Source organism: Marmota flaviventris, chromosome 10 (genome assembly GCF_047511675.1).
Source record: "Marmota flaviventris isolate mMarFla1 chromosome 10, mMarFla1.hap1, whole genome shotgun sequence".
Lineage (NCBI taxonomy): Eukaryota > Metazoa > Chordata > Mammalia > Rodentia > Sciuridae > Marmota > Marmota flaviventris.
Genome location: NC_092507.1, coordinates 30309806 through 30337515, shown reverse-complemented (window position 1 = coordinate 30337515; position 27710 = coordinate 30309806). Strand labels below are relative to the sequence as shown.

The 27710-nt window shown below is 39.5% G+C and overlaps 1 protein-coding gene across 6 annotated transcripts; it reads right to left on the bottom strand.

Annotated features, from left to right (window-relative positions):
• Nucleotides 1-20: 20 nt before the first annotated feature.
• Cap1 (cyclase associated actin cytoskeleton regulatory protein 1) lies at nt 21-27343 on the bottom strand. Of its 6 annotated transcripts, none has more exons than XM_027937401.2 (14): nt 27243-27343; nt 26309-26383; nt 12489-12613; nt 11805-11905; nt 9960-10037; nt 8261-8404; nt 8076-8161; nt 6194-6299; nt 4536-4713; nt 2651-2832; nt 2352-2475; nt 2120-2202; nt 1650-1793; nt 21-1194 (listed from the first exon to the last, which is right to left on the bottom strand). In XM_027937401.2, the coding sequence occupies exons 3-14, from the start codon at nt 12598-12600 to the stop codon at nt 1111-1113; spliced, it is 1422 nt and encodes a 473-aa protein (XP_027793202.1). In that variant the 5' UTR covers nt 12601-12613; nt 26309-26383; nt 27243-27343; the 3' UTR covers nt 21-1110. The 6 variants fall into 6 exon arrangements, with proteins under 6 accessions (XP_027793202.1, XP_027793200.1, XP_027793201.1 ...); XM_027937399.2 differs by having other exon boundaries at nt 12489-12610; XM_027937400.2 differs by having other exon boundaries at nt 27224-27329.
• Between the last annotated feature and the right edge of the window lie 367 nt (nt 27344-27710).

Here is a 27710-nt window from a genome sequence, read left to right as displayed (position 1 = left end):
AAATATCATAGGTAAATAAGCAAGTTTGGTATTAACTTTATTCTATTTTCTGTATAACTTTAAGTACATAAAGGTTTATTTCCACAGGCCTTAGGAAATGGGTAGAAGTCACAGGACAATCTCTCCTCCCACCAAAAAAAAAAAAAAAAAGTTGCATATTTTGGTAAGTGTGTCCTAGAGGGGAAAACTGATATTAGCAATGCTGTGCAAGATTCTTACGTAAATTGAGACCTAAAACCAACCTGCAGTGGAGGTTTTAGTCCTCTGCTCAGGGATCTGGACAGGAGCCCTAAGCTGTTGAGCATGACACGCAAAAGGAGGCAGCAAAGGTGGATGACAGGCACCTAGCAGGGGAGGAGGAGGAGGGCCCCATTCCTTGGAATGGCGTGATGTTTTTCTTTTAAAGTTATCTCTGTAGGAAGGTGCTGAGCAGGGATCCCAGAGAAAGAAAGGGTACAAGACCCATAGCACTGCTACTGCAGCCAGGACTGGAGAACCTACTGTCTCATGATTGAGGCAGACCCAGGATGGAATGCAGAATAAAGGAATGCTTAAAGGAAACAAAAGTTTGCTTGGAATGCTAGATGGCCAAGCCTCAGCTGTTGGTCCAATGCAACCCTTGCCTCACTTGTCAACAGTGAAAAATTAGTTTGGTTAGGAAAACTATCAGGAATCATACCAGCTTCTGCTACCTCCATGCTCATTGTTAGGAAAAAAAAAAAAAAAAAATTAACTAGTGTGCACATTCTGATCTGTTAACTCCTGGGACTGTTTTATTCCTCCCAAAGGACTGTGTGTTGGAAGAATAACCTCCAAAAGCTGAAAGCTAAATTGCACCAGTCCAGGTCTGCAGTTCCTTAAGAATGGACTGGTGGTGTGGCTACACCGATATGGAGAAGCTGCACCTTCCTGCAGAGGATCAACTGACCTGCTATCCCACCCCAAATCTTAGCCTGAGGTATATTCAGTGAAGGCAGGTAGCTGGGCTTCTCAGAGCAGAGAAGCAGTTTAAGAGCAGAAAGGTAGAGGAAATCTAGAAAAGAACCGTCTTGATAACAGATTTATCCCATGGTGTGAAGGGAGAGGGCAAAGAACCCACTGGCACTTTGCTTATCCAGCAATTTCTGTCACTGTGGTGACCAACTTCTGCCCATTCCATAGGGTCTTGAACTGCTCAGGGACTGGGAACTCATTCTGCAAATAATGAAGAGATAATAGGTTGAAATCTAGGCTAAAGAACAAGCTGGAGCTAAATCTCACACTTTTTCCATTTCTTGCTTCCACTTAACCCAGACAGCAGGGTAGGATGGAGTGACACAAACTGAAGCCACCCAGTCATGCTGTGTTATACTGTTCAGTGATCTGTAATCTTCAGACACACTGTGTGAAACAAGAAGATGAATGCTTTAATAGTGCTAGCTTCATAGGGTGCTGGGACTCTTTTTCCTACCCTGAGTTCAAGAAAATAAAGGCAGAAACCACCTTCCTTTGGAGCTCCACTACATGGGACTACCTTGTTTCTGTGCACTTCTATTTGGTTTGCATTGGTGTCCAATGTCCTTTAAATAGCTTTTTTTTGAGTGCAAGATGTCTTATTAAGTCCCTTCTGCTTTTATCATTATACTACTAAAAGAAATCAAGAAACTTACAAAGTCACCGCCTTCTGTAGGAATGAGGACATTCATCTCAGAAGATTTGGCACTGACTATCTCACAATCCAAAGAATTCTTGCTCAGGTAAGCATGGCAGCCATCTGTTTTGTTAATGGAAATGGTTGGCACTTTACCCATTACCTGCAGAGAAAAACAAGAGAACTGAGTCCCAGAAGGCAGGGAAAGACAATAGTAAGGTGTAGGGAAAGTTTTCACTGTTTCGCGTGATTTAGCAACTACATGAAAAAGCTCTCAGGTGCACAACAGATACTAGATACTGGGGGTGGATTGGGATGGATGCTGGAAAGAGCTCCCTTGAAGCGCCAACCCTCTTCTGCTACATCCAAAGCAGCTCAGCTTACAGACTTTGTAGAATCAGATTCCTACCAAGGCAATATCTATGAGTCCACTGTCTCTTTCAATTAATACCTCAGAGACCAAAAGAAGGAGCCAAGATATCAGGTTACCTGAACTTTGACATCCCTACTATTGATTATCTCCACGATGCCCACCACGTCATCAAATACCAGACCAAGTTTCTTACAGTTATCTAGGAGAAGAAAGGAAGCAGGTCAGCAGTGTAACTTTAAAAGAAAGTTAACACATTTTTTAGAATCTTTAGGATGAGGGTAGGCAAAATGGTTCTAGCCCACTCAGGCTATACCACAGAACGTGCCCAGGACAACTACAAAGACTCACCTACTGTAATAGAGTTAATTTTGCCCTTGATTTGCAATGTCGTGTTGACACACTTGTATATGTAAGCCACCTGTTTCAGTTCTGTGTCATCAATCACCAGGTTGGAAACATTCTCCTGATTTTCCTGTTAAAGAGATACTCCAGAATTCTTATCATAAAGCACACACCAACAACAAGAGGTTATCCCAAACTTTTGTTCTTCCACTATAAGTCAGAACCCTGACATTCATTTGGCTGAATTCTGTTTAAACCCCCTGTCCTCACTCCTCCTTCCCCTACTCCAGGTATTTTTAACTCACCACTCTCCACTTCTTGCCCTCCAGTTCAAGGAGAGGTGGCTCCTTTGTGGCTGGTTTGGAGGATGGAATGGTTTGGGGTTTAGGTGCAGAAAATGGTTTGGGACCACTTCGTACTGGGCCACTCTGAGCCTTCAGGGCAGGGTTCTTGTGAGTCTTCATATCATCAGATACGTGTTTCAGGGCTGTAAGAACAACAGCTACCTTGTTCCCGTTCTTCCTACAAGAGCTTTGGGCTGAGCCAATTATCAACTTTTGCCATTGGAAGTTAAACTGATTGTTAGTAGAAAATTTAAAGCAAAAACTGGAGACTTTGGGATGTTTTCTTATAAGCAGTTTTGGAGAAGTATTTTTATAATTTCTCTTCTCTCCCTAGGTTAAATTACATGACTTCATTAAAAAAAAAAAAAAACCCAGGGCTGAGGTTGTGACTCAAAGTTAGAGCACCTAGCATGCATGAGGCACTGGATTTGATCCTCAGCACCACATAAAAATAAAATAAAGATATTATGTCTACCTATAACTAAAAAATAAAAAAACCAAAAAACAAAACCCTCACCTCTAACTAACCTTCTTCCCCCAATACCAATGCCAATCATTGTGGAAAATATCCAGTATTTTTTTCTAGTCATATTGTTTTTATTTGGCCAAAACCGTATACACTATTAACAAAATTGGTGCAACCAATTAATGCTTAATAAAACCTGTTAACCTATGGTTCTAAAATATATCTATGTAGATATATATACTTTTTTAGTTGTAAATGGACACAATACCTTTAACTTATTTTTATACTGTGTTGAGGATCGAACCCAGTGCCTCACACATGCCAGGCAAGCGCTCTACCACTAAGCCACAACCGCAGGCCTTATATATTTATATAGCTAGATATATTAATACCTATCTATATCTGTCTGTCTGTCTGTCTGTCTGTCTCTCTCTCTCTCTCTCTCTCTCTCTATATATATATATATATAATTTTTTTTTTTTAAGAAAGAGATTCCATAATCTCCTTTAGTAGACTGACCCACACCTTACTCCTAAACATGGCCCATCTATACTGACCCTAGAACCAATACTGGATGATGTTTTTAGTTCTACCACAGTCAATGGTTATAGTTTATTTTCTGGCAGAGGGGAGCCATCTTGTGGAGGGGCTTGTAGTTGGTGGGGAGGACAATTAGATCCAACTTCTTCAGCTGGGCTGGGTCTACTGAGCCTCATAGTGGCTGAAAGTGGTTATAAGTTTACATTTTTTTCCCCTTTAAACATTACAAGTCTTTAGGTAGAAGAAAATATAATGGTTACATAATACCCCATGAATAGGATATAGCATAGTTAACTAGCCTTTTCCCTCACTGTTGGATATTTTTATTGTCACACCATTTTTAGTTACTATTATAATACAAAACTTTTTAAAAATATTTGAGTCAATTCCCAGAAAAGGGCTGTACAATTAAGACTTCCACCAGCTGTGTATAAGGCTTTCATATTTTATAACATTAGGTCTAGTCCTATGCAAACTTCCCATGTGGCTAATAAGCATCCTCTGAGAAAGTTAGCTCCTGACACAGTGAAATCCCAGAGGGACCATGTGGTACTATGGAGAAAGTTCTGGTGAAAACTGCCAGTACTGTATGGTTGGCACAAGAAGCTATTCTACATATGCTGTTTAATATTTAGTCACTTTCTCATGGGGCAGAGGGCTTCCCCCAACTGATATCACCTAGTTTCAATTTCAACCTAAGTCATGTTTGCTGTCCCCGTGGGCAACCTGAAGGAAAGTGACACCCAAAAAAAGTCCTTCCACATGCAGATTAGCTATAGTGTCTGGTTGGTGAGCTCTAGTCCAATTTGCTGTACCAACTGTTCTTGCCAAAGTACTCACCATGTGTGATCCTCTCCCCCTGATTAATCTGTGCAAACAGGGCTGAGCGGGAAGCAGAGTCATCAGAGCCTGAACTGGTAGGGACTGGGGGTGGAGGTGGGCCTGGTGGGGGAGGAGGAGGACCAGATCCAACAGAGGGTCCAGATGGCAATCCACTCAGTTCTTTTGCCACAGGCCCCTGGAATATAAGTATAAGTTAATAGTCATCCTCTCTCTTCCACTCTGTACCATTCCCAGTAGGGACTCAAATGTGTCCAGTGTATCTGGGCTCTTTTCTATAGCCCTGAGGCAACAATTAACATCCCTACCCCCACCACATTTGGCTTTATTCCTTCTCAACCTTTCCCAAGGATCCCACTCTCAGCTCTTATTTCTCAACCTTCACATTTTACCTTTGACCTCACCTGACTCCCAACAAAACCCATATTTCTAAAAGTCTACTTGACATCTTCCTTAGTATGGTACCAGTACCTCAGATTAACACATTTAAGACTGATTTCATCATCTCTTGCCTGCTCCCTTATTTGTACATCGTTCCCTGGTCCCTATTTCAATGAAAAGACATCCAAGCTTGACTATTTGATCTTCTTTGAGGCTTCCAACTCCCTTGACCTCATTAAATTAATCTTGAAGCTATCTTCTGCAAATGCTTTTCTAATAGCCCCTGGCATCATGACCACTTCCATGGTCTGAGAATGAGCCCATACCCCTCACTCCTATTAAAGTAATACAGATTTTTCACAAGCTTATCTGATTCTATCCATAATTACTGATTTTCACATTATATCCCATTATATACTGATTTTTCACAAACACCATGGCTGGTTTTTCACTGTGAAGAAGTTATGGTTTCTTCTGTGATTTCTTTTGCAACTTTTTCTTTCTGTCTCAATCTTGCTTTTCTCTACTGTAAGGGCATCAAATATTCTTTTACCTAGTGGCCTCTTCTAGATCTTTCTGCAGCTCATCTAAAGTCAGAGCCATAGACAGTCTGGGTCATGCGCAAGGGTTCATGCTGAACCTGTACAGTGGAGACAGGAAACCCCATGCCAAGTGCAACCACCACAAGAACCCTAGTATCTATAGGTGCCTTGAGGGCTGGGATAGTGTGACTCATTCATCTGCCTCCTCCCCTCTAACACCAATTGCTCTCCGTGACCTGTTTATTAAAACTGAACAGGGGGGTAGAGCATTTGCCTAGCATGTGTGAGGCACTGGGTTTGATTCTCAACACTGCATAGAAACAAACAAAATAAAAAGGTGTTGTGCCTGTCTATGACTAAAACACACACACACACAAAAACAGAACTCAATATTTCTTCTTTCTGACACTTGTTTTTCTTGGTACTGGGGATTGCTGAACCCAGGGGCCTCTTACCACTGAGCTACTTCCCATAGTCACTGATTCACCCCCTCAACAAACTTTTTTAATGTGGTAAGACAGGGTTGAACTGCTGAGGCTGACCTCCAACTTATGATCCTTCTGCCTCAGCCTCCTGAATTCCTAGGATTAAAGGCTGACTGAAACTTGCTTTCTTTACTTTCTTCTCTTTTTCCCTTTCCTTTCTACTCTCCACCAAAGAAAAACTAGCATTCCTTCTCAGGCCTTCTGGTTCTACGGTCCTGGAGAAATAGAGAAGGAAGGAAGACTCACTGACCGTTTTGCTCCAGGCCAGTCCAGTGGTATGGAACTCCTTGATATAAGCCTGTAGCTCTGTCCATATACTCAAGTATGCTTTGACCCAGTCCACATGTTTCTTATCCCTAAAAGAATTAAAAAGAACTTGTGATAGGCAGTAAGTGATTCCAAAACCTCTCCTGCTTATAAGTCATATCTTCGCCTGTGGTGTTTCTTAGGCTCTGGTCAATGGTAGCTTTTCATCAATACTGGGCTTTTTAAAATATTTATTTTTGTGGTGTACTCCAGAGTAAACCCAAGGGCACTCTACCACTGAGCTACATCCCAGAGTTTCTTTTTATTCTAAGACAGGGTCTCGCTAAGTTGCTAAAGCTAGTTTTGAACTTGTGATCCTCCTGCCTCAGCCTCCCAAGTAGCAGGAATTACAGGTGTGTGCCACTGTGCCCAGCCACTAAGCTTTTTTACTTTTATTTTTATTTTTTAAAGAAAAAAGAAAAGGGGCTGGGGTTGTGGCTCAATAGTAGAGCGTTCACCTAGCACATGCGAGGCCCTCGATTTAATCCTCACCACCACATAAAAATAAATAAAATAAAGGTATTGTGTCCAACTACAACTAAAAAATAATTTTTTTAAAAAAGAGAAAAAATCCTAGCCAATTATCCTAATTAGACCAAACTCAGTAGGACAGGGACACTGGATTAGATCTCCTTCCATCTCTTATAGCAGCAATATTTCTCAAAACTTTCTTAAAAGCAAAATTATTTTTTCAAAGTAGGTCTTAGCCAGAACCTAACATGTAAAACACAAAAGCAAGTATTTTGTGCATGAAGCCATGGTAGAACCAAGATTTCTGAGGCATCACTATGGAACTCAAGGACTCGAAGAAACTCACTTCTCATGAGACAGTGTCTTGTGTTAATATGTTCCATCCCCTCATAAACAAACAAACAATCAAATGAACAAACTTTCCTTTAGAAAATAATCAGCACTGAATTATAAAAATAGAACTGCACTATGTTTCAGGTCTTCTCTATTCCTACCTATTAGCTATAAGACTTTAAGGTAACTTAGCCCAAGACCTACTTTCCTCAACTGCAAAATAATGAGGTAAATACAAATCACTGTGATGTTCATTCCAGGTTGCTAGAGAGATCAAAGATGTGCCTGGTTTTCTGCAACACGTTTCATACAAATGAAGGCTTATTTCTTGCACAGAACAGTTACTCAACAAATGTTGGTTGACCAGTGATGGTCAGAGGTGTTTAGAAAGCTATGTAACTAAGTAATTGCTGCTTACAGTCACTCAAGTTCAAAATTAGCAATCGAGAAGCCAGTGAGGACAGGTCTGCCTGTGTGTTAAGACATAAAATAACCTTCCTAGCTTCATGCCTGCATTGGCAAGGCAGCCTTACTCTCTCATTTTACCTGACTGCATTAATAGTCATGGTATTTTCTAGCTAAGTCCTACTGAACCCCTTGCCATGGCACCAGTGAGAAATCTGTGATAGAGGAACAAAATCTTGTATAAACAGGCAAATCAAAGGACATTAGTCCACATTACCTACAGCAAAATTTCCTAAGCTGGAAGCGTAAGAATCAGAAAACTAAAAGGGTCTCTACCAACTATGGAGGAAAAAAAAGAGATGTGAAAGCAGAAACACTTCCTGCTTGCAAATGTACCTTCAATGAACCAGTATTTAGCACGCTTTTTAGAAAGTAGCCCTGGAGCTGGGGCTGTGGCTCAGTGGTAGAATGCTTGCCTAACATGCGTGAGGCAAAAGTAGTCCTGAAAATAGAGAACTGACACAGAAGCCACGGATAGCCTTAATTAACCAAAGTGCTATTCCAGGAAGTAACCAGCTGGATTTGTCCTCTACCCCTTGAGGAAAAGCTAGACTTACACATCTTTATATTCCTTAAGGACTCGGTTTGTATAAAACATGGCAGCATCAGTCATTTCTTTCACATAAGGACCAGGTTTGGGAGCCTAGAGAGAAAGAAGCAGTCAGTTATTTAGCTTTTCCAATCTTATCTTCTTCCCTCTTTGAGTGTATCCCTTTCATCTCCTGAAACTAATGCTGCTCACCATAGCCACCCAACCCAAGGCTTGGATGCTTTCACTGACAGCAGACAGGTGATTGAACAACTTGCTGCCTCTGTTCTTCTCCCGAAAAGTTATCACTTCTTGGATCTGCTCTGAGATGGGTGCCAACAGGTCAGAAAGCTTATTCTAGGAAAAGAGACAGGAAAAGGTTTAGATTAGAATCTTTCCTCAAAAGCTGTATATGTTGGTCAACTCTGATCCTGAAAGCAAGAAATCTTTATGGAATACAATGAGCACATAAATAAATATTCATCCTATCCTGATTTACATGACTAAAATACTCCTCATCATCTCACCTCTGCATAAAGTTCCAACTCCTCAGGATGGGTTGTGTGTTTCTTCATGCTTAGTACCCATACTCCAGTTATACTACAAAACCACCATCATTTCAGTTACTTGTCTCTTTTCTGTCCTACTAACAGGATATATTAGTTTATGTCTGCATCTTGTGATGATGTTTTCTTTTTCCATCTATCCAAATATTTCTCCAACCCCAGCCACACCAGCCTCCTATAACATTTACAGTTAGCAAAGTTAATTTTGGCACTCCACTATACACCAGTACAATGGACCCATGTGAGCATGTTTTTCTTTCTCATTAATTCTTCAAAGGCCAGGGGTTTTGTCTTAGTTCTCCTTTGTCATCATTATAGCCCTCAATGCATTGTTAATCATATAGCAGCTGTTGAATAGAGATGTAATGAATCAAATGTAATTAGGGGACTTGACATTTGAGCAGACAGCTCAGCAAAACAGATGGATCTTAAGTTTCAGTGTTTATCCTTCCTTCAAAGCTTCGTTTCCAAATACCTCAAATTTTAGGTCTTTATATGAATACTGTCTAACCAGGAGTCCGCAAATATTTTCTCTGAAAAAACCAGACAATAAACACTGGTTCCAAAAAACCCTTCATTTACAAAAATAGGTGGTGGACTAGATTTGACCTGCAGGCTGTGGTTTGCCGCCCCTTCTACAGCAAAGAAAATGTAACAGTGTCTCAGCTGCTTGACTTATGATCAAGTGTGGGTTTAGAGAATATATTTAGATAAATAGCCATTCAGGGCAGATTAAAGACTAAACTCTAATATATTCAAATTATCTTACATTATTTTTACAAACTATGTAATGACCCATGCCAAGGTCAAGGCTTTTTAATAATACAACAGTAGCAGAAAGACTGCTGGATTACCCTCCTATGCCTAGAATACTAAAAATCTTCCATTCTGAGAAACATCTCAGCTTTTTCTAATTCAATTTTTCACATCCTGCAGCATAAAATTTTGAGTTGGGGTAAAATTAAAGGGAAATTTTCCCCAATCAGTGAGTAATAAGGGGAGAAGCAGTACTTCAGATGTTTTCAGATTCCATAGAAGCTTTACTAAATCCTACCCATGATGAAGGAGGAGAACTATCTCTACAATAATAAGTTGTATATTCAGAGAAGTGGCTAAGTCCCATGGGTAAATAAATCCTAAGCAAAATGAGAGGGAGGAAAAAAGCCAGTACAGACCAATAAATACTCAATGGCACATTCCCATGATGGCACTTTTAAGTCTGACTCTAACCCTGGGACATTGTGTGAATGTCTGGTAGGTCTTACCATGCTGTGATAACTTAGCAGAAATCTCTCAATTTGACCTAAACATAAAACCAAAACTAAACCAGCTAGTCATCAACTTACACCAGCTGGCTGCTGACACTGAGAAGCTGTAACCAGGAGAGCTCGCTCCAACTTCAAACCAGTGTGGACCATCTCTGCCTGCAGGAGAGAAGCAAAATCAGCTCTATCGATGACACATTACAACTGGAAAGATCCTGATAAGAATAACCTGAAACCTCTACTTCCATGAGGTCTGGTAGCACCCAGGACCTTCATATTGTTTTCCTCATGAATTCCAGATTCGAGAGACTGATATCAGAATCACATTTACTACTGTTCCTGCTAAAACAAATCAGGGATATGTAGCCAGATTTAGGAATGAAGATAATCAGGGCTAGCTTCAGATGAAGACAAGTTAGCCACTTCACATATGTTGTTTCTGACATGCACTGAAAAATCCCTCCTCACATCACCAAAATTAATAAAAACAAAAATCACTTTCCTCAAAAACTGGAGGTAGGAGTAAAGGCAAAGGCCCAAATGTATGCCTAAAATTTTTAAGGTATTTACTCCTTCAGGTTAAGTTATTGCTCAAATGCTAGATCATGCATACAATTAATGAAATCAACTCAGTGAGACATAACCAGTATTTTTTTTAAGTTATAGACAGACATAATCTTTCTTTAAATTTATTTTTATGTGGTGCTAAGGATCAAACCCAGTACCTCACACATGCTAGGCAAGCACTCTACCACTGAGCTACAACCCCAGCCCATAACCAGCATTTTATTAAAAGTGAAAACTAATAAAGTAAGAGAGCAGCAAACTAAATTGCAATTATTTCCAAAACAGTGAAAAAATTAAAAAATGCAATATAACTAGTCATATAACTATTATAAGCACTACTTTGTAAATACATACGTGTGTGTGTGTGTGTATGCCTTTATTTTATTTATTTATATGCAGTGCTGAGAATTGAACCCAGTACCTCACATATGCTGGGCAAGTACTCTACCATGAGCTTACAACCCCAGCCCCAAAACTTTTTATCTCAGTTACAAATGTTATTTCTTACTAAGGGGTCATAGTCAAAAGAATTTAAGAAACTTAAGGTTACTAAGCACTACTAAAATATAAAAGTACTACTAAAAGAAGATAATCTATTTTTTTCTGAATTTGCATTTTTCAAAGATAAAAAGTGATGCACATTTTAAAATTCTTTCAAATGTTATAGAACTATATAAAGAAAAAAGGCAAGCTCCCCCACACCTGTGTAAGTCCAAATTCCAGTCCTATTCCCTAGAGCTAAGACCACTGTCAACAGCTGGTATATGAGTGGCTTAGGGTTTAAGTGAGGAAGAGTCTAAAAATGGGTCATTCAGTGCATTAGTAGGAAAGTTCTGGGTTCCAAAGAGAGGCAGGATGTATATGAAGAGTGGAGTATGTGATGGTAGTGGTGATAATGTAGGAAACAGAAAGGAGGTGGTAAATAGGCAACCATCATTACTTATTTCATATTCTTGCAGTGGGTCAAGTGTGAAAATAACCCACATTAGCATAACTAATACCTAGCAAACAGTTTTGTAAAGGCTAAGTCATGATAATGACTCCTTGGAATAAGCCATCCTAGGCCTGGTTACATAATATGTTGGGATCAGGCTGGTAGCATATTCTTCATCACAAAAATGAACAGAGTCCGATTTTATACAACAAGCAAGCTTTCTATATAAAGAAACCCACACAGAATATGTAATAAAGGCAGGATACCTAGAAAAATGAAGACTCATTTCTGTGCCTGGAATGAACTCCTTGGTGCAGGTACAGAAAAAGGAGTCAGGAGCCTCTCAAAAGGGTTCTTAAACCAAGGATAAGTGGGATGTTAAGAAAACCACCAGCCTTTAAAAGGAAAGGGCACAACATCCTTACATGTTTCTGTACGTCTCCTCCAATCTCTTTACTGATCTTCAAGTACTCTGCCACAGGACTGGCAAGCAGTGAGTCAAATGCTTGCACATATGGAACTGCTCCTGGTAAAGACAAACACACCAGGAAGAATCATTCACAATCCAAAGGATGTGCACTTTAAAGCACACTTCCCTGTGAAAATGGGGGAGAAGGGACAAGGTAGTATAGTACACAGAATACTGGAAAGGGAGTCAGGAAACCCAGGTTCCAGTTCTAATATCACCACTAACTCTGAGCTTAATTTTCTTTATCTATAAAATGAAAATAAACAAAATGATCCTTTAAGATTCCTTTTAGCTCTAACATTCTATTTTCAATTAGTGCTTGTGCAAAATGGTTGATCTGACAATCATTTGGAGAAGAAATTTTAATATCACTTGTCATTTGACTTAAACTGGAGTCATCTGCTAAAAAAGAACTGGAAATATCACACAAGCAGGAAGTTCTTGTGTTAAAATAACTTAACCACAGGCCTCCCTGCACAAGTCACTTCCTCCCTATCTGTTCACAGCAGTAAGAATTAAAAGAAACAAACTACCTAGAATAAGTGTTTTGGGAGGTCAGCTCCAAAGAAAATTCACTATGACAGAAAAATTAAGGCCAAGACACTACTCAAGACATTCTGCTGGGCTGCAGACTTCTTACCTTTTGAAGGACTATCTCCATATCCTAGATGCATGTCAGTGGTATGGGATACTGCCTCCAGGCGGCCTACTGCCCTCTCCAATCTTTCTACCAGATTTTGCATGTCAGCCATAATGTACCACCTGCTGAAACAAATGTCATTTGTTACTTTAATATTACATAGCACCCACAGGAGGTGACGATAATATTAAGATGGAAAAGTCGTCTAACAAATTTGCAAAATTATATAAACTTCATTAAACAAGAGAACTACTTAGAAAAAGGTATTTACTAAAGCAAATCATACTCATTCACATACTTATTGACTATTATAACACTAACAAGCATTTGCATAGATATTTAGAATTTATAAGTATGGTCATTATCTCAGTTACTTAAGACTCCCAACAATATTGAGGAATGGAAGGATAATTACTACACTCCTAAAAATAGAAAACTAAATTTTAGTGACATTAAAGGACTTGCAAAATAAAGGACTTGTCTATAGTCACACAGCTAGTAATTGGAGAAGTCAGTAGTCAACTCAAGTCTGGCTCGAGTTCAGTGTAGTTCCCCTATAACTCTCAAACCCACATAACATCCCACTACCTGCATGCAAAATGTCCCAAACCAAGATGAATGGAATATTTGCCCTACCCTCAATTACTTGTGATCTATGGGGGAGATTTAACATATACACTAACAACTATAAAGTAAATAGAAAAAAAATGCTTAACGCAATGAACTGAAAATAAAGTGCTATGGGGTTTCAGGGAAGGAAGAGGGTTTCAGCTGGAAAGATCAGATAAGGATATCATGGAGAAACTGTCATTTGAGCCAGGTTTCAAATGAGGATGGGAAGGATCTGGATATGATAAAGAAGACTGAACACATTCAAAAAAGCTTGTTATATATTTTTCACAAGTACTAACTTACCTGAATTGCCTCATTTGATGTCTCAAATCCTAAAGAAAGCAAACTCCAAAATACAAAGAACTTTATCTAACTTGTTCCTTATTATACTCTACCATCTAGATCACCACCTGACAGGTAGTAGGTGTTCATGCAGTTAGCTGGGCATGGTGGCATATGCCTGTAATCTCAACCACTGGGGAAACTAAGGCAAGAGGATTACAAATTCAAGGTCAGCCTGGGTAATTTAGTGAAACCCTGTCTCAAAATAAAATAAAAAGGGCTGGGGATGTAGCTCAGTGCTAGAATAACACTAAGATGTGTGAGGTCTTGGGATTCAGACCAGTACCATAAAAAATAATAAAAATTAAAAAGTTAATGAATCTAACATATAGTGTTCCAAAATGCTAAGACAAGGGTTCTTAAAGTTGTCCACACTATATACCTAAGTGTAAATAAAATGTCACCAATATACATTTACATAAAGAACTAGAATCCTTGAGTGATCTTATAAAAATCAGTCAGTAAAATTTCAATTAAAGGGGCTAGAGTTGTAGCTCAGTGGCAGAGTATTTGCTCCTCATGTATGAGACCCTGGGATCGAGCCTCAGCACCACATAAAAAAACAAATAAACAAAAACAAAGATATTTTTTAAAAATTTCAATTAAAGCCTTGACTTTGGAAGATCCTTCATTAATTAATTTAGGTAATTAAACTTGAAAGACTTTAACTCCTTTGGAAGATGCCTAAAATGACCACAGCAATTATGATTCACCCCAAAATGATGACATGCCAGAATATCTCAACACACTGTCCTCACTGTGAAAAAGATCAGCAGCTCACAAGACAATATAATCCCTGTCCATTCTTTTCTGTGTATAGGCCCTGGTCTCTCTGTGTCTAGTCACTTGTCAGAGAATCCTGTCTGAAAGACTCCCAAAGGCTAGTACATGCCTGTAATACCAACTACTTGGGAGGCTAAGGAAAGCGCATCACCAACTTCAAGGCCAAGCTGAGCAACTTAGACCATATCGCAAAATAAAAAATAAAAAGGGCTCAGTGATAGAGAGCCCCTGTTCAATCCCCAATACCACAATAAACAGAGAAAGGATACCAAAGGAAAAAAATGACAAAGAGAACCAAATCAGTCTCCATTCCCTGGCCTGGAGAAAAAGCAGAAACTTCCAGATCTATACTCTATTCACAGATAGAAAAACTAGAAGCAGCCAATATACTCTCCCTTATGTTACACTATTGACCAATATCCAAAGTGGGTATTGGCCAAGGACAAACTGAGACATAATCCACACTTTATAAACCTAGAGGAGCTGGGTGTGGTGACAGATGCCTGTAATCTCAGCAGCTCAGAAGCCTGAGGCAGGAGGATCACAAGTTCCAAGGCAGCCTCAGCAATTACCAAGGCCTAAAGAAACTTAGTGAGATCCTGCCTCATAAATAAATAATAAATAAATAAATAAGTGCTGGGGATGTGGCTCAGTGGTTAGGCACCCCTGGCTGAGTTCAATCTCCAGTACCAAAAAACTGTATTAAAAAAAAAAAAAATCTAGGAGATAAGGCAAGGAAAACAATGAACTCCCAAGCTACCTTCCATGAATAGATATTACCCAGTTATATTATAAAACATATTCTTCATATACAATGGACACTACAAGTTGAGACTAGTGTTAACATGAAGACAGGAGTACAAGATGTGTAGGTTTGTACAAGCTGCCAGGGTTGTGAACAACAACCAATCTCAAAAGTTTAATAATACACCTCCAGGGGATTTTGGTTCCCTTTTTTTTATATTTAACTTGTACTATACAGGCTATATTTCTGCTGAGTTAAGAAGCATGAAAAAGAGACAATACAGCTACCACTTATAGCTAATCTCATTCTACCATTAATCAAACACAGAGGAAAAGTACTTGTTTTTTTTGTTTTGGTGGGGGAAGGGTGAGATTTGATATGTTATGGGAAAGAATGTCCTGAATTAAAGGGACCAAAACACACACCTTTTCTCACTCTCTAAAAACATTCACACTCTTTAGGTGGTCATGTGCACTCCTTGTAGTCTTCAGCTACTACTGTTGAAGTCTAACTAAGACACTTAGCTCATTTGCCAATGGTACCACCGCAACCACCTATAATTATAGATGCCTGGAGCAGCATATCCATCTTGGGCCATTCTTCTGTGATTCAGAATCTTGTATCCAGCACATCTTTACACAGATGTTCCAAAGGCAACTCAAACTGAAATATCCAAAACAAAACCCTAAAATTGCTCTCCTACCCCTGACTCTCACAGTCTCTACAATCCAACATTATCAGCAATTACTTGAATAACCAAGATGGTAACTGGGGAAGTAGGAGAGAAACAGTGAACAAGAATTGTCCTTTTTTTGTGGTGGGGGTGGGGGTGGGGTGTTACTGGGAAGTGAACCCAGGAGTGTTTTACTACTGTGCTATATCCCAGACTTTTTTTTTTTTTTTTTTGGAGACCCTTTCCCCCTAAATTGCTAAAGGGTCTCACCAAGTTGCCCAGGCTGGCCTCGAACCTGTAATCTTCCTGCATTAGCATAACAAATTGCTGGGATTACAGGCATACACCACTATGTATGGACAAAAGCAGTCTTTAGAGAGGGCAGATAGGAAAAAAAGAAGTAGTAGTCAGATAGATTGGGGGTTTGAATTTAACTCACCTCGCTCTGAACTGTTAATTGAACTTCCTGAGCTTCAGTTTCCTTATTTACATAATGGGGATAACAATCCACAAAATACAGAGAGTTACAGAGAGAATAGTCCTCGAAAATAGTAAAAATTCCATAAATGTTAACTAAATTGTCTTCTTCCTTATTCCCCACAGCTAATCAGTCATCAAAATCCATAGGCTTGGGGGCCAGGGTTGTGGCTCGATGGTAGAGTGCTTGCCGAGCATGCATGAGGGGCTGGGTTCAATCCCCGCCACCAATAAAAATAGAAAAAAAAAAATAAAATACAGGTATTGTGTCCATCTACAAAAAAAAAAAAAGATCTATTTTGCATATCTAACTAATAGAGGTACCTTGCTCCATTCTAATTAAAAAAAAAAAAAAAAGTTGTCATCAAGACTTTGCACAGATTATTGCAGTAACTTCCTAGCTAGTCTCCCCTAATTCTAATAATATACCTTTTCTTCATCCATTCTCCATATTATAGCCAGAATGATCCATCTCACATGCAAATGTAAATAAAGATATTCTTTAATATCATTCAAAACTCCCCATAGATTTCAGGGTGAAGTTCAAACAAGGGTTTCCATAATCTAGTCCTGCTTTATCTCCTTTTACTCCATGGGTTTATCTCGTTACACCTTTCTTCAGCACAAACACAGCAATTCAGGACCTACTTGCATTTTCTAAAGTCGTGCTTTCTCTCACTTCTTTTTATGCTATCCTATCTGCTTGGCTGCTTTCCCTCTGCAATCTACCCCTTCTCTGGAACTTCTGTTGTCCTTTAAGTCTAAGGTAAGGTATCACCTCCCTACAAAGCACTTCCAGCATGTGCTTCTATGACATTGTGCACTTTTCTCTAACAGAGAACATTTAAAATAATTTAACAGTAAGCGATTAGCTTCCCCAGGATAGGGACCAGATTTTGCCTTTGTAATTCCAGAACTATAAATGTAGTAGGCATTAAAAATATAACAGATCAATAGGAGTTTTTGGTAGATGTAGAGATGAATGAATTAAGGCCCATATCCACTCTCCCCTCAATACAAGTCTGGCTATCTCTTCTTCCTGTCAAGTCTGTGAAGTGTTTCCCCTTACTCCCTCTTCTTATTTTGTAATTCTTTTTGTCTACCTGCCCTTTGGGGTGGGGAGCAGTCCTATAGATAGAACCTGGGCCTTATACAGGCTAAGAAAGCAATCTACCACTGAGCCAAACTCCCAACCCCACCTACCTGCTTTTGCAGAACCCTATAAACACTTCCATCTTTCAAATAAATGATGTTTTCTAAGGCACAAATCACACTGATATAGAGGTCTTCAACTAAGTACCACAAGAAAAATAACGCTATTTATTAGAATATTAATTAGAAACTGATCCCACGCAGTTATGCTCTACATCATCAATCTGTGGTTTCTTGAGACTTAAAATAATTTTGTCAGGTGTGTTATATAGATATTATTCCCCATTTTTAGAATGAAAAAACTGACATTTACAGAAATTTAAAAGCTTACTAGAGGGGCTGAGGTTGTGGCTTGGTGGTAGAGCATTTGCCTAGCATATGTGAGGCACTGGATTCGATCCTTAGCACCACATTAAAAAAAAAAAAAAAAAAAAAGGAACTGTTGTCCATCTACAACTAAAAATATTATTAAAAAAAAAAAAAAAAAAGCTTACCAGAGAGCAAATAACCAATAAGCAGAGAACCTAGGCCTTGTGCACAAATATTCGGAAGGGTCTGAGGCTCTGTCATTCTATAATGGCTTTTAAAGGACTTATGTGATTCATCAGAGCATCCATCCCCTACTGTTTCTTGGGAACATCACTGTGGGTTCAAGACCTCTTTATGGTGTCATTAGTTACATTATTAGCAACTTTAAATTTCTCTGCTTTCAATTTTCTCCATGGAGGCCAATATTTTTTTCAATCACTTTCAGGATAGATGACATATTTGGAAAGCAGATATTTAAAATAAGACTTCTCCCAAAGGATAACTGTCAGAGCAGAAAACCAGTTCTGCCTAACTTTGTTCCTTGCCATTTATTTCTAAATGGTAATAGCCAAGAACTATAAGTAAACATACACAAGTTAAAGTAAAACTAGAATTTAGGAAATGAAGATCTGAATTTCAACCAGCCACATATTAATTGTGAAACTTGGGGACAGTCGTTTCATAGATTATAATCCTCACCTAGCACAGAGTTTTGTGGGGGAAAAAAAAATCAAAGAACTTGATTTCCTAGCTGAGAATAATCACCTTGGAAGTCTTAAAATGAAACTCAAATGTAAAATGTTAGCACTGCATACTATGTACTACAATACAAGTTCCAGAAAGACAGGAACTTATCCATTCTCCCGCCAGTTCCACCCTATCTCCCAGCACCTAGAACAACCAAGTACGTATAAGATGCTCATAAAATCAAAGTGTGTTGTGACTGCTGCAGAAGAAACAGTCCCTACAGTTCAGATGCTTTTATTTTTGAGAAGGCCAACAAAATGGAATGCCAATAAGATGTTGAATGCTATATTTTTAAAAGTTCTGTTAGAGATTATCTAACTTCAGATAGATAAGGGAAAGTAAAATATCAGAATACTGAAGATTTTTCTTTGCAGAATGTTGTTGCTATGGTTCTGAATTACATGGTATAAATGAATATATGCTCTCAGCGTTCTGAAGAAATGAATGAAGACTGGAGGCGGTTAAGTTTTAGAAGGGAAGTGGGGTGTCTTAATAAAAAGGCAAGAGGAAAAAAGGGAAAGATTCTGCTGCTAACATTTGCCTAGCATGTGTTAATAAGCCCTGGGTTCAATCTCCAATACAAAAAGAAACAAAAAAAATAAAGACATTTCAGTGAAAATCAAAGTAAAAAGACTAAGCAAACCAGATACAGAAAATAGGAGAAGCATGTACAGAAAGATTAGTCTGTGAAGATCATGGAGTATCATGGGAAATAAGAATAAATATGCAAGCTGGGTCAAATTGTGGAAAACACTAAAACACAGGTAGTATTTAGATCTAATGTTGTGATAAATATGACATTATCTTTTGAGTGAAGGGCTATTGATAAAAACTAAGTATTTACAAGTACACTGAGTTGGCACTGTGGTACCTGCCAGTAATCTCCATGACTTGGGAGACGGAGGCAGGAAGATTTCATGTTTCAGCCCAGCTAGACAACTAAGCAAAATCTATCTCAAAAGAAAAAAGAAAAAAAAAGGACTGGGGATATAGCTCACTGGTAAAGTACCCTTGGGTTTAATACCAAGGACTTAAAAACAAATCAACCAGCAAATAAGCACTATTTGATATACAAAATGGAATTTAGAGAAAAGTGAAAATGTTAGGGCCTGGAAGTTTAGGCTAAAAGCTATTATTCATCTAGCTATAAAATAAGAAGGCTACTAGAAAACATTTGGTTCTAACCAGATACTGAAACTAAATGAAAAGAATTAACCCACGAATAATTACCTTTAGGCAAATAAGGAACCAGCACCTGAATTAAATGTGTGTGGACTATAAAAGAAGAGTAAAATAATTTCCCTGCCTTCAGGGGAGTCTAGCAGAAGAGAAAAAGCTTCCTTCAATTGAATTATCATTTCTCAGGATTAGCAGCATTTCTAGAAATCATAAAAGCACCATCTGATGGTAGAACAGTCCTTTCAAAATTCTAAGCAATTAGTTTGGCAACCTCTGATCAAACACCTTCAGTGATGGAGAACCTGAAACTTCTGAGACAGCCCATTCTATTAAGCAACTCAAAAGTATCAAAAAATTCTTCCTTATATGGATGCAAATCTGCCTCCCTGCAACTTCCACCCACTGATCTTGGTCGGCCCTTGGAGGTCACACAAAACAAGTGTGAATTAAACAGAGAACAAGTCTTAAACTGTGTGGTACTGACTGAAAACACAGTGGCATTCAGAGAAGGGAGGTAAAGATGACCCCAGAGTTGTACATATGGGGGGCCTTAAGAGAATGATGACATTATAGGCAGAAACTCGTTCTAGCATTTTCTATTAAAGAAAAGAAGATGGGGTCAGTTTGGGATATGCTGAGTTTGAAGTGAAAAGGAAGTTTCTAAGTGAACATGTCCAGTATTTAGTAATAAAGCCTGGAAAAGGATCAAGCCTGGAGATGATGTTTGCAAATCATTGACAAAGAAATGTCATGAGATCATGAGACTGAATAGCACACAGAATAAAAAGAAACTGAGCTTGATTCTCCAGCAATTTCTTTGGTGCTTTGAAACCAAGACAAAACAGAAATGGCAAGAGATTCTTATCAAAGTTGCTTCTCTTTCATTATTCTAACAATTCAATATAATTCCTTCTGGCTATTCCAGAAGTAGAACCAGGCTTCTCCTGTAGTTCTGTCACATCTCAACAGGTGATTAAGCCAGAAGTAAGAATTTCTATCTTGGTAGGTAACTACTATGTTAAAATATTTCCTATTTTGCCCCATAGATGTTCTTCTAAGTTATCACTCAAATAAAATTAAAAAGCAACCATACAAGTCAGCCTATATACATACTATGGTAGCCCAACTGATCTGCTTCAAAATGCTTTTCTTAGCCTTGTAATCCTGTTCCTGAGACTTTATGCTAAGAAAATAAATCCTACCTGAGACTTTATCTTTTTTTTTCCCCCCTTAGGGCTGAGGACCAAACCCAGGGCCTTGTGCGTGCTAGGCAAGCGCTCTGACACTGAGCTAAATCCCCAACCCCCTGAGACTTTATCTTAAGTAAACCCTAATGAGGAAAAGTGATGGGCAGGAAGATGTCCACTGCAATGTTAGACATCTAACTATAGTTATATGTATCTTAGACTTCTAATTATGGGGAAATAGTTAAATGCACAGTGGGAAAAAAAATGTGGGGCTGGGGATGTGGCTCAAGCGGTAGCGCGCTCGCCTGGCATGCGTGCGGCCCGGGTTCGATCCTCAGCACCACATATAAACAAAGATGTTGTGTCTGCCGATAACTAAAAAATAAATATTAAAAAAGAAAAAAAATGTGATGAGATCATAAAATTTACAGTATTTGTCACATTAGGGTGATGGGGTCTTCAAAAATTTCCCCCTTTGTTTTCCAAATTTTAACAGAGAAACGTAACTTTTATATAACAAAAAAAATTTCTATGTGGATATCTCTTCTAAGCTACCACTAAACTATATATTAGTTAGTTCTACTCCTAATAATATAGAAATTCTTACCACTAGGCTCCAACATATCACAAGTAAAACCTAAACATGCTAATAGGAGATACTTTCTGGCTGGTTTAACCCAGAAACCAAAGGACACCACTTTGCTCCAGTAAAGATGTCATCTAAATCTAATAACCCAAATCATGAGCCACTGTTCTTCCCTAAGCATTTGGTTTCGCTGATGAAACCAATGACATTTAGTGCCTGAGTTACTGCCACCTGAGGTTTAGATTAAAAGAAAAAGAAAGGCCTATCTTCTAGGGAGGGAAGGAATCCAACCCAGTATCAGTGTTTGTCTCCTGTTCCCTCCTTACACACAGTCCTCTATCTGAAACTTCAGGAGTAAGCAAAATGAGTAACAGTGTACAAGCTTAAGTCAGACTTAGAAACTAGCTGTTTCTATGGTTTAAGGCAAACCTACCTTCATGTGGTCATTGGCTCCATTCTCCCTTACATTCAAAGAATATTTTAAGACTAAATGCATTGAGTACTCAGCAGGCCCTTTCATCTTATACATATTTTCCACTGTAGAACAACTGCACTGGCTGATTTCATCCTGAATTATTTTACTAAAACAGCATTTCATAGGGCTGGGATTGTGGCTCAGCAGTGAAGCCTAGCACGTGCAATGCCCTGGGTTCAATACTCAGCGCCATATAAAAATAAATAAATAAAGGTATTGTGTCCAACAACTTCTAAAAAAAAATAAATAAATGTTAAAAAACAAAAACAAAAAACCCACAGCATTTTCTACTCCCACATGTAAACATACGGTTAAGGATATTTATCCTCAGCCATGATTCAACAACAACTAAATATATGAAAAGACCTGTAATTGTTAAGTCAATAATGAACAATACACGAGTTTTTTAATGATCTATGGAGGAAACAACAACAAAAGCAAACAAATCCCTACCCCCAAACCAAAACCTCAAACAAAAATAGCAAGCCCATTCCTTGTATTACCAGACTTGTGCGCCAAACTTTTCCATTTCAACTATTTTCCGGCCAAATGGAAAAGTCTGGCACAAATGTGTGGTAATACAAGGCAAACGGAGCTGCAAATGTAGCTGAAGAATATTTTTAGAGCAGTAGTTGTTTTTATTAGGTTTACATGATAGTATATCAAGAAGAAATAGTTTCATTGTGAAGGCTATAACTGCATTAACAATACTACAATAATTTCATCGATCAAAAGAGGTGAACACCAACTCTATAAATCATAAGCAACTTAAATAAACATAATCCCTGCCCAATGAAACTAAGCAGGTTAAACAAAGGCATATGAACATGAACAAAATGGAAATTTATATATCCACAATACAGAGGAAAGGGAAATCTGATGACTTGAACTGACAACACAAAGCTTACTTCTAGTGCAAATCAGTGGCATTTCTCTATTAAGACAAGATCACACCGAAAATGGGGGGAAGGGGCCAAGTTCTTTGAGGACCACCCAGGAATTCCTTGAAGGCCCAATAATTTCTGGATGCCTCAATGAAAACAAATAACTGATTCATTCTAGAGTACTGAATGTTTAATCTGTACATTGTGCTAAGTACAGCCATGGAGCCTGTCCTCAGAGAATTTAGCTGGGGAGATAAGACATTGCACAATTATTATTTTTTTTTTAATATTTATTTCTTTTAGTTCTCGACGGACACAACATCTTTGTTGGTATGTGGTGCTGAGGATCGAACCCGGGCCGCACGCATGCCAGGCGAGCGCGCTACAGCTTGAGCCATATCCCCAGCCCAACATTGCACAATTATTGCCAGGTCAGTAGTAAACTACTTGCTAATGCAGTAGTTCTCAAATAGGGGTAATTCTGTCCTCCAGGAGGTATTTGGCAAGGTGTGAAGACATTTTTGGTTGCTGCAACTGAGGAAGTGCTACAAGCATTCAATGGGCAGAGGTGAGGGCTGCTGCTAAACATCCTACAATGCACACGACAACACCACAACAAAGAGTTATCCTGCCCAATATATCAACTATGCCTAGACTGAGAAACCCTATTCTGATATAAAGGAACTGCCAATGAGAAGTGCAAACGACTCAAATAAAAAGCCAATCTAAATTAGAAAGTCAATCTGAAATCCCAGCTACTCAGGAAGCTGAGACAGCAGGATCTCAAGTTTGAGGCCAACCTGGGCAGTACAGCAATAACCTGTTTTAAAATTAAAAAAACCAAAAGGTCTGGTTTATAGCTCAGTAGTAGAGCTAGTAGAGCTGTTTGTGCCATCCAATAAAAATTTAGATAAGGATCTGGGTAGAACTGAGGATATAGTGCAGTGGTAAAGCTCTTCCCTGACATACACAAGAAGCTAGGTTTGATGCCCAGTACCGCCCCCACCCCCCCCACACAAAACTGATTGTGGAGAACTTTTAAGTAAGATAAAGGAGTTTAAACATGACTTTTTGAGAACACAAAGCTAGCGAAAATAATATTTAAATTATTCTAAAGAACTGATAAGAGATTAATTATAGTAGAGAAAAGATCAGGTATGAAAGCCAGGTCAGTAGTAAACAAAGAAAATGATGATGACATTTCAAAAGAATAATCACTAGGACTGGGTAAGATACAGGTTAAGGATACTTAAATTTCAAACCAGAGGGTTCAACTTCCAATAACACTTTACATTTGGTTGTTCTAAACAAAATGAATCTCAGAAAACCAAAAGGAGGAAGTCACTTTTTATTAATTTTTTTTGTTTTTGTTTTTTGAGTTGAAATCTTGTTAGTCTTGCCCAGGCTGGTCTCAAACTCCTGGGCTCAAGTGATCCTCCTGCCTCAGCCTTCAGAGTAGCTGGGACCTCAGGCATGTGCCCCCATTCCTGATTCATGAAGTCACTTTTTAAGGGCTCAGATTCTAGTTAAAATCATAATTATAACTAAACAAATGAATGACCAAGAAAAGGGTAAGAAGAAAAGATCAACCCTCAGGCTGGAAACAAAACATTTTACAAACTTAATAGCTAACCTACTCTAAACAAAAATAGACTTACAATACCCCACTTCCGATTTGCCTGGCAGGCTGTACTTTATAAGGTACTTTCATTGCTATCATTTTATTTCAACCCCTCGGAGATGTCAATTACGCCCATATGATGAAGGTGGGAAATGCCTAAAGAAATTTCTTTTATGTTGGACTATGGCTGTCCAATTACAGAATAATCCAAGCAAATTAGCTGTCAATTACAGAATAAATCCAAACAAGGAGCCAGGTGTAGTAATACACACCTGTAATCCCAGTGGCTCGGGAGGCTGAGGCAGGAGGATGAAGAGTTCAAAGCCAGCCTCAGCAATTTAATGAGGCCCTAAACAACTTAGTGAGACCCTGTCTCTAAATAAAATTTAAAAACAGGCTGGGGATGTGGCTTAGTGGTTAAGTACCCCGGGTTCAATCCCCAGAACAAAAAAAGAGAGAGGAAAAAAAAGAAATCCAAACAAGGCATCAAAACCCTCACAACCTGGCAGATGAACCCCACCCCACCTCCCCAGTTTCTGCCAAACTCCAGACTCCGGTATTACTGAATAAAATAGGCTCTTTCCTGCTTCACACCTTTGCTGTTGCTGTTTGCTCTAGCTGGGACACCTTATTGGACATCTTTGCTTAGATATGCTACAAACACCTCCAACTAAGCAAGTCCAAAATTCATTTTTTATGTGCTACTTCCCTAATTTACCACTCTCCCAATCTACCTCTTATATCCCCTATTTAAATACTACTCAGCTTTTTAGGCCAGAAAACCAGGCAATTGTCCAGACTGTTCCTACTTCTTCATTACCATAATCAGCCTCCAATCCCTGGTTTTCATTTTCTTAACATTTCTCAAATATGATCCCTCTTGTCCATTTCCACTTCCCTTCTTAGTTCAGGCCATGACTACAGCAACAGCTTCCAAACACTTCTACTTCTCCAGTGTCTGGTTCCTTTCCACTCAAGATAGTGTATTTTCTAAAACAAATCTGATCACATCTTTTTCCCACATAAAGCCCATCAAAGCGGGGGCTGGGGTTGTGGCTCAGCGGTAGAGCACTTGTCTAGCATGTGCAAGGCACTGGGTTTGATTCTCTGCACCACATATAAATAAGTAAATAAAGGTCCATGAACAACTAATAAAAATATTTTTTAAGAAAACCATCAAAGCATTCCCATAACTTCTGGCGCAAAATCCAAATTCCTCAGCATGAAGTCCTCCATAGTTGACTCCATCATTTATTACTTCCTCCACTTCTCCAAGCATTTATGGAATTCCAGTCACACTGAATTAGTCAGTCTTTCACAAGTCCAGGTCTCCATGTCCTTGCACATGCAGTTCTCTTTACCTGGAAATACCTTTCCCAGATCACTATATGGTTTAAAAAAAAAAAAAAAATCTTATTTATCCTCCCATTCCTACCTGGAAGCCTGGAAATCTGGTTTAGGTATTTCTCCTCTATGTTCTCATAGCCTTGTATACATTACAGTACATATAGTAAGCTATCTTTGATTTACTTGCCTGTTTCCTCCTGTTCTGTAAACTTCATGAGAACAAGTATATTCTTAGCCACAAGGGCTAAATGCCTCATTTAATATGTACTTCACACCTTTAAAAGTCCATAAATAATGAAAGTGTCAGGCTACCCCTAGATTTTCATTTAGGGATCCTTACAAAGAGCTCAAATTTACATAGTTCTGAAAATAACCTCTGTATAAAATGTCCTCATCTCCTCTTCATTATTCTATTCATCGTTCAAATTTTTTTCTGAACCCCTTGTTACATAATTCCATAGCACCCTGTTCTTCCTAACACTCAACACATTTATACTTATTTCTGAAAGGTTTCTGCAAACACTGTTAGTCCATGAAGGCAGGGACTAGCTTGTTTTGTTTCAAAGCAGCATTCACTGAATCCGGGAGAAGGCTGGTACAGAATAAAGATAATGTTATACTCTGAGTTTAATCCTGGGAGGTGAGCAGAGACCACTTAAAAATAAGCAAAATGAGACATAAAGAAGTTAAATAAAGCCAACCGTAATATCTACTCCGGAGACTTGAGGCAGGCGGATCAAAAGTTCCAGGCCACCCTGGGCTACTTGGCGGAGATCCTGTCTCAAAATGAAAAATAGAAAAGGTTGGAGGTTTAACTCAGTGGTACAGCATCCTTGGGTTGAATCCCCAGTATGGGGAGCGAGGGCAGTTAAATAAGGCATCTGTAACTATAGATTCTCAGTAATGGGGCCACACCAACACCTGATTTTAGTTCCGAAAGTACACAACCCCGCCAATAAAGTTGGCTTGGCTTTTCGGAGTTAAGAGCAGCAATCTCGGAGTAAAGAGATGCTATCTGAAAGCAAAGGCAGGACTTGCCTCTCTTAAAAACTTCCCACGTATCTCAAACAGCTAAATGTATTAAAAAAAAAAAAAAAAAGTTCCACGCATCAAGTGGCCTTTAACCAACAGCTGCCCGGACCGGAAGACTACTCCAAGTAAAGAGGCATATCAAGGTAATGAACGTCGGAAGGATCTGGTACTGGTTATCTATGAAAACAAAGTAATAATTCCGATTCTCTTCCTCACTCTATACATGATCATAGACCAACTGCTTCCCGTTTTCGGGGATCAATTTACCCATCCGTGAGATGGGAGCGAGTCGGGGGAAAGGGAAGACTCTAAGGTCTCGGAGATTTCTTTCAGTTAGGGCACGTTAGGAATAAGGTCTCCGCTGAGGCTGACCTAAAACGCTGTGAAATCGAATGGAGGGGCCTCTCCAGGACCGCCCGGCTCAGCCGGTCACCCCGGCCCCACCTCAAGAGACCGCACCCAGGAGTCCGAGTCAGCCTGAGGGCCTCACCCCAGACCCTTCAGCAGGGATCGGCCACTAACAATGCCAGGAACCGGTGGGTCCCGGAAAGAACCCCAGTCCCTACCCAGCCGCGTACCCTCACCTTAAGAGTTCTGCCTCACCTCGGGACTCCGCTCAGCCGCTCTCCACTTCCGGCAAGAACCGCCCAGCAATCTTCGCGCGCCCCACTTCCGGGCCCTCACTGGGCGCGGCACTCCCACCGGAAATGAACCTCAGATTGAACCGCTAGGCTGGACCCGCACTGGAGAGGAAGTCGGCTGCCCGGCTCGTGACTCCGCCCCTATCCACCATGCTTGGGAAAGCGAATCAGGGCTAGCGCAGAGGGCACTTGGTAAAGAGCCCCGCCCGGAGGCGGGAGCGAGCCGGGGAGGGCGTGTTCGTAGGTCCGGCCACGCTCCTCTGTCCACCGCTCCGATCAGGAGTCGCCCCGGACCAATGAAGGGCCGAAATCACAGGCTAAAGCCCCTCCTCCAGAAGAGAGAACAGATGAGTGGCTGATTCTCCTGTCAGTTTGGTGTCAATAGCAAAGTCCGGACCGTTTCCACGGCATTATGGAAGGGGTCTTGGAA